This window comes from Montipora foliosa, chromosome 4 (assembly GCF_036669935.1).
Source record: "Montipora foliosa isolate CH-2021 chromosome 4, ASM3666993v2, whole genome shotgun sequence".
NCBI classification, from domain to species: domain Eukaryota; kingdom Metazoa; phylum Cnidaria; class Anthozoa; order Scleractinia; family Acroporidae; genus Montipora; species Montipora foliosa.
In genome coordinates this window covers 31514633-31522132 of record NC_090872.1, presented here as the reverse complement: position 1 = coordinate 31522132, position 7500 = coordinate 31514633, and the positions used below count along the sequence as shown (strand labels likewise).

At 39.9% G+C, this 7500-nt stretch overlaps 1 protein-coding gene across 1 annotated transcript in view; it reads right to left on the bottom strand.

Annotated features, from left to right (window-relative positions):
* Window positions 1–7500, bottom strand: part of LOC138000612 (gem-associated protein 5-like) — a 35460-nt gene that overhangs the window by 18850 nt on the left and 9110 nt on the right. Inside the window, exons 8-13 of the mRNA XM_068847149.1 lie at window positions 7252–7337; window positions 5771–5844; window positions 4887–5020; window positions 4272–4345; window positions 2439–2554; window positions 359–439 (exon numbers count right to left, since the gene is read on the bottom strand). Coding sequence (XP_068703250.1) covers window positions 359–439; window positions 2439–2554; window positions 4272–4345; window positions 4887–5020; window positions 5771–5844; window positions 7252–7337 — 565 coding nt within the window. The remainder of the gene's footprint in view (window positions 1–358; window positions 440–2438; window positions 2555–4271; window positions 4346–4886; window positions 5021–5770; window positions 5845–7251; window positions 7338–7500) is intronic.

Here is a 7500-nt window from a genome sequence, read left to right as displayed (position 1 = left end):
ACTGTGGGAATTCTGTGGGACCAAAGCGTTCTTTTTTGACAGCAAGATACAGGGAAGATGCCATCCGTGACGAAGCCTAATTCGAGTATGCAAACAAAAAACCACGCTTAACGTGTATGAATGTCAATTAAGTCTAAGCTTAAAATACTCATTTACAACAATAAGGTTTGAAGTAAGGTAATTTTAAGTTTGGGATATCGTGACTGAACGTGTTTTTGAGAGAGGCAGAGTTTGGGGGAATCTCTATGACATTTTATATACTGTAGATCAAGGCGGAAGTGAGGGAAAAGGAAGCACCTTCGCGACTGTTACATCAAATGCGGTTTGGTTCTATCTAACAGAGCAATCACAATTGTACCTAGAACACTGCTCAGGTCATGGACATGAATACTGAATTCGTTCGATCCTGAAGCAAGCCAGTACTTACAGCTACCAACATCTGCAAATAGATGGAAGAAAACATGGTAAGACTCATCCGTGCCGTTGTTTTTTCCTAAGATTATAAACACTCAGGTTTTTTTTTAACAAAACAAAAGAATTTGTGCAAGTTAAAGAAGAGTTAAATTCAAGGAAGAGTAAAGGGGGTAGTTTCTAAAGAAACTGTGGTGCTGCGTCGGTGGGGTAGTAGTATACAAAAATGTGGTTTTATCAACTGAGTGATAATGTAAATTGACCACCGTACAGGGATTCTAAAAGCTTTTAGAATAGACCTAATCGGCTAACTCAATGTTGTACCCAATTCAAATCTCCCGGGACTAAGATTCTTTGTGTATTGTATTCGCATGATAATGTCGCATTCATATTTAAATGATATGGAAATACCTGGAACAAAACGTTTTATTCCCAAAGGGTTTAAATTGGGTACAACATTGAGTTAGCCGATTAGGTCTACCCCTACCCCTATCAATTTACATTATCAACTCCGATGATAAAACCAAATTTTCAAGGAAGAGTAGTTTGGATCACTGCAGGAAAACCATGTTTCGACTATTTCCTTCCTAGCAGCACACAGCCATTACAACAGCTCTCTTAATCGGTTCAGAAAAAAATTGGAACAGAAAAATATACAAGCGGTCAATTAAGTATGTATTGTATTGTGTTGTATGCCCACGTTGTCGTCAAAACCTGAAATTAGGTAATTTCACGTTGTTGTTTTGTGGACTACCGCAAAGAAATGCACGGAAATTCGTGCTGCACGTGCAGCATGATTTTTCTCCATTTTTAGCTAATGATATTCTTGCTTTGTGGCTTTGTCGTTGCCGTAGCCGTCGTCGTTGCGTAAACTCCCTATACTCACGTGACCAGCAGCCATATTGGATTACTAAAACAAAAGAAAGTATTTGCATAAAAATAGAGATCAATTCCCGGAGGATTATCATCATGGCCGCCATTCCTTTGTTTCAGAACACCAACATGGCCGCCGTGACATCATGTGAAAACGCTCTATTATAGTAAACTGATGGTCCGCATTCCATCGCAGATCGAGACTTCTAGAGGACTTCTAGGATATGAGCCTCTCATCTCGTTTAAAAGGTGAGAAGCAAATAACAAAGGTGAAAAATACAATTCCCAGTGGACGAATAAAAAGAAATTACGACAGAGCTATTGTTGTCGTCCACAACACGGCGGGGATTACGTAACACGAACACCACCTACGTAATAGAGACACTTAGAACCAGTCGGGACGCAGCTCTTTACAGCGATACCTCTAATTTCATTGAATCCCTTTACAACGCACCTCTATTGTGTTTTACGTAAAGGTCCATTGTTTCTTTTGTATCGTTCTTTGTGTCCATTTTTTTCTGAACCAATCATGAGAGAGTCGTTCCGAGAACTGCGTGGCGCCCCGTTAGAACAGCGTTAGATGTGAAACGACAAACGCCGAATGGCAAGCAGCATGGTTGTGGTTGACATTCGTTTGTCAAGATACACATGGAGCCTTGGCAACTCCAACGAAAAGGTTCTTGAAATTAATTTATTGTTTTACGCTTCTCGGTAAAAACTAACAAAACACGGTTATCGTATCAGGACAGAAAATCAAAATGCCAAACTGCAAAACGCACGGGCAGGTTCATTGCTTGATTTTCTTTTCGTCCCACTGATTCTTATTTAGGTAGCAGTCATTGTAGATCTAGATCTCAAAGTCCCTCAATGGAGTCTCACTGCACTAGGGTTGACCACTCTTACGTTGAGAAATGCACATAAATTCGATGCACGTCCAATTCTGACATCCAACACAAAGTGTCCCTTTTGGTCAAAGCCTTCGCTACGTATTTCGAACAATAAGGTTAAGGTGAAGGTTAGAGTTATTTTTAACTTCGGGTAAACGCAGCTGTTTATCCTCAATTGAATAATTGTTAAGGGGACACTTCGTGACTCATATTGAAGTCCGCGTGCATCAAATTACGTGCATTTTAGGGCATATTGGATTGACTGACCTGAAGTCGTGACCTCACTGTACCCATGATGCCACACAAGTGTGGTGATACTTTTCTTGTGTGTCATTATCAATCCAATCTGCATCAAGTCTGGCGGAACAAACACCTCAATCGACCTGAATACAAAACAAAAAGAAAGTACAGAATAATTTGAGTAATACCAGAGAGAAATGTGTTGCAGAATAGACCTGTTTACAGTTGTTTGCTTAGTTGCCTAGCCGTTAAATGAAAGTGAGGCTGGTGTTGACCTTGTTATGATACAGACTTCCCTCCTTTTCTTATTTTAATGATGTGTTTGTCATGCCAATAAGTGAGAATTTACATAAGAAAAGCAGTGAAGTTGCTACCAAAACAAGGTCAACTCCAACCTCACTTTCATTCACAGGCCAGGTAACTAAGCGCACAACTGTAAAACGTTCTATTGGTTACAGGTGCAAAAAGACGCGAATGAACGATTCCTGCTTTAGTGCACTTATCTTTTAATCAACCTGATAAATTTTCTTTTTGAATACATTCTTGAACACGATTTGATTAAAAAAAAAGGTTGATGGATCACTTTAGGTTTTGAACAAGTGATTCATGCCGCAAAAAACCTCGCGAATTAAAGGAAGAGGTTAAGGACAGACACAGCTTGCAAACAAAGGAAGGATACTCGAAGGAATGCACATTGGCTGACCACAACAACTCTGGCAGAAAGTCTGGGCAGGACCAGTCCACACTGGCCGCCTTTGGTTAAACCAGGCAAAAAGAGGCTCATAAGTAAATTTTTCGAGGCAATCAAGACTAACTTCCTCTTGATGTTAACTTCATCAACCCTGCATTGAAACACTTCAAACCACTGCCTCATTGGAGACAATATTAGGTGGTTTGCAACCAATCTCTAGAGACGAAGATAACAATGTTGCAATGCACAATTGCTGGTGGGCAAACAAAAGAAGCTAAGGAGAGATCTTTTCTTTTCGTCCACCAACATGGCGGCGATCAGGTCATGTGAAAACCACCTACAGGGACCTTAAGCAAAGACGACAATGGCGGCTACGAGAACTGAAAATATTACTTCTCATTATTGTAATAATTTTGCAATTACTCCAATTCGCTCGGGATGGAAAGTACGTCTCAACAAGAATAAAACTGGTGAGAACGGTGTGGACATTTGGAGAGAAAATTGCTCACCTCCTGCATAATCTCAAATTTGGTCACAGAACGAGAATGGCATACACTGCAGAAACGTACACATTAGTGTAAAATGCACATGCAGGATGTGCAGAGCTTTTGTTTTTTCCCATTAATGCCCCGTACACACGTATCTGGAAATTTTCAAATACGGTCTTCAGAGTGGAAATTTTTGAATAATTATGCTACGAATTCAGATAAGTGTGGACGGCCGTATCCGCAAATTTTCGAATATGCTGACGTAACACTATCGGTTCCAGCCATTCCCGGTTGAGATAAATCAACATGGCATATCGAGACTCTCACAAGCAACTTGTTAACAAAACAGAGAAAATGCCCCCAACATACGATTTTGCGCATGATAAACAAGCAAAATCTTTGTCAAAAGCACTGGGCACTAGAGTGCATCCTGATAAGTGTGGATGCGGATATTTTTGAATCCCCAAAAAAAAAATGCGAATAAAAAAATTCCCGGACAAGTGTGGACGGGGCATAAATCTATTGTTTTGTAGCGTTCTGGTAGCCATCATCGTTGTCCTTGCCTTAAGATCCCTGATATTTTCAGGAAAAGTTCTTTTGGCACTACGAACTTCATTCCACTATCCAGAATAGAAATCTTAAGAATATTTAGTAGCTCAAAGAGCACGTCCTCTTACTCACCCATCCTCGTTACCCAATGCCATTACAGTACCATCTAAGTTCCATGAAACATCTGTCCGACCCAATGGCTTGTGCTGTGTGAAGACAAAACCGCAAAATTTCAATGATTGCAATGGACACTGTGGTGTGTTCCTTCCTGCCGTTTGATTTTCAAGTCATTTTTCAGTTGTGTACTCAGTGACCCAACTGATGGCTGTCGTTCTGATCAATTTGTTAACATGGTTGCACTTACATATAACAAAATGAGGCTGGTTTATATAAACAAAATTTAACTACAGAATAAATATAAACAGGTAACGAAGTAAACCACTGTCGAATGGCCTGTTGTCAAGGAGAACGGGAAAACCTCTAGTATATTGAATATGTTCCACTTATAATGGAGGACTATTTCTCGCACTTGCATGCCTTTCCCTGTCACCCTAAACTGTGCTAGCCTATGACTTTTTCTTGTTTGAGGACTGCGAGTTGTATCGACAGACTACATGCTGCCTGAACGTTTGTCTTATTAAATTTTGTTCATGCCACTCACACATAAAATATGTCTAGTTAATATCTCAACCGGCTCATCCTACAAGCCGTATCACTCGTAAACTTTTCAAATGGCATCAAACTTACCTTGATATCATTTGTCTTCACAATCAAAGCACAGACATCTATTGGATCTTCCATAAAATGTCCAGTTTTGTGTTGATAAACACGCCCATCACCAGCACAGCTGTAGAGATTGTGCATGATAATTGCATCTTCATCTAATTGAAAAACAAAAACAGATCCTTTAGAATTTTTCCACTGCTGAGTGAAACAAATTGGTGGAAAAAGTTTTGCACACACACTGCTGGGATCAAGGAATATGAAAGGGAGGTGGCCTTCGCCAAGCAGCTGCTTTGTTGCATCAATCATTGCTGATCCTTTTGGAGTGCTTTCAGAATAATTGACCTTGTCCTCTTGTAAGGACATCCCCTCAAGAACAATGAATATAACAACACCCAGGTCTTCAAATGCAAGCAAGAGGCCAGATATTTCCGGATTCTACCCAACAGCCAAAATGCTTCAGGAAGGATACTGTATTTTCAGCAGTTGCTTATTAATCATGCTAACTATCATTTAGGCAAAGTTAAAACCAAGCCAATGCAGCGGTTTCTCCTGAGATATTTCAGTAATCTCCAGGGAGGTATGCAGCGGCATTGCCATTATGCTTTAGCTTGAGTCACCTTGTTGCTTACTTGCTTGCTTTTCCCTCCCTCCCTACTTCCCATGTTTTAGGGTAAGTACACACACCACACACTGGTCTCAGTGGGAGGTGGACTAAGGCTCGGTTGCCATGGTGACCTCCTTGCTTCCGAGGAAAGTGCTCATCCTCTCTTGCTACTATTACGGCACCTACCCTTCAGTAAATTGGTGCAGTGTTTTAAAGGTCTCCTAAGTAAGCTTTCCTTTAAGAATTGTTATGTTGAATAAGTCAGGCTGTTGGTTAATGGCTTAGAAGATCTACAGTGTACCTGTTTTGGGGCATGGTGGGCCCCAAGATAGAGAATAGACTGTTTTCTTGTGATATGTTGCAGAAATCTCTGCCCTGGTAAGAAAAACATTTTTTAAAATGACAATGAGCACCATTAAAAGGTGACAGTTACCGGTAATAAGCACTGATTACAGACTGATATAAAGACTCTGGAAAATAATAAACGCAAATCAACGGCCTCAAATTAAATTGAAATGTGGCAAATACCAAGAAGCCTAGATAAGAGAGAGATCTCCTTAACTTGATTGCCCTTATTATACTTGAGTCAACTTTTCCTGTACCAATCCCAAGATCCATAGACCACTTTCATAAATGGCGACCAAGTTTATAAAAATAATTCTCTTGTATTTATGTTAATTAGACCCACTGGCCTAATTTTGAAACAAATATTCTTTTGAAATTTTATTATTTTGCTTGTTGTAGCAAAGCTAGAAAGGCTTATTACCATTAAAACAAAAGAATATTATTTCTATTTGGCCGTCATTATGAAAGAGGTCTATTCTCACCTGAATAGAAGATTTACAGAGCTACTGAGGGAAAAATAATATGATTTTATGGGTATGATAACGAAGCTTGTCAAAAGGAAATCATTGGTTTCTGACTCTTCACCAAAGCCTAGCCTCCCACGCGGATGTCCTTAGGGTTTGGTCATGCATGCCTCCCCGTGGGGAGGCATGCATGACGAAGCCTTAAGGACATCTAGGTGGGACGCTAATCTCAACCTGACTCCGATTTTTTTTTCTGGTTATTCTGGTTTTCCTGCCTTGTCAAAATTGACTAGTTCTATGGTGCATTGTCAATTGGAACCATAACAATAATTGGCATTAGTTTATAAATTACAATTAGTTAAATTCTACGTGTAAACTAGGAGTTCTCGATAGCAAGTGAAGTGCTGCGAGGGGACTTTTCCATTTTCATGACAAAAGTTCACTGTTGGGTGAGGTTGGTATCTGGATGGGAGACCATTGAGATATACAATGTACAGTGTACAACATGTGATTGCCTTTATTCACTTGCAACTCATATTTAACTGACATGAAGGGCATGTTCATGTAGTTCCTGGTGTTGTGGTCTGTCTTCTGTGGTGTATCATGGTTGGGAGGGTTAATGCTCGGAGAGGGCCGTAAGTTAGAAAACTGTAAAAGGTTATTACGTCTCGTCTCCCTCTTTAAATAAAGATATTGAATTGAATTGGACCCCTGACCATTCATCACTTCAAGAGACATAACCTGGGAGTAATCATTCATTATGAAGTGTGCTCATTGGGAGAACTTCGGAGGTTGGAATGAAGATGACGCATTTATGTAAAGCAAGCAAAGATAAAAATCATGGTGAATGGATCGAGTCTTGGAACGCCTATAAAGAGCCCAGACCCCACATGGTCATGAAAAGAGTTAGGCTCACAGCAATTATTAAGGAATATTTGGTACATTCAAGTAACAATTTTACCCATACATTCACCTTTTAGAGATGGTATTGTATATCCCTACTTGTCCATCATCTGCACCAAAAGCAAGCAGTCCTTCTTTACTGGGATGCCACTTGACCTAGTTTTAACAAAACGACAGAGAATAATAGAAACAGATCTGTCCTGAAATGTGTTTTATTAGATGCATGATACCAATTTCAGAAAGTGCCAAGAAGTATTTAACGCCCCTCTTCCCCAAAGGGAAACATTACTAGTGCCTACATTTGTAGCTTAAGGCATAC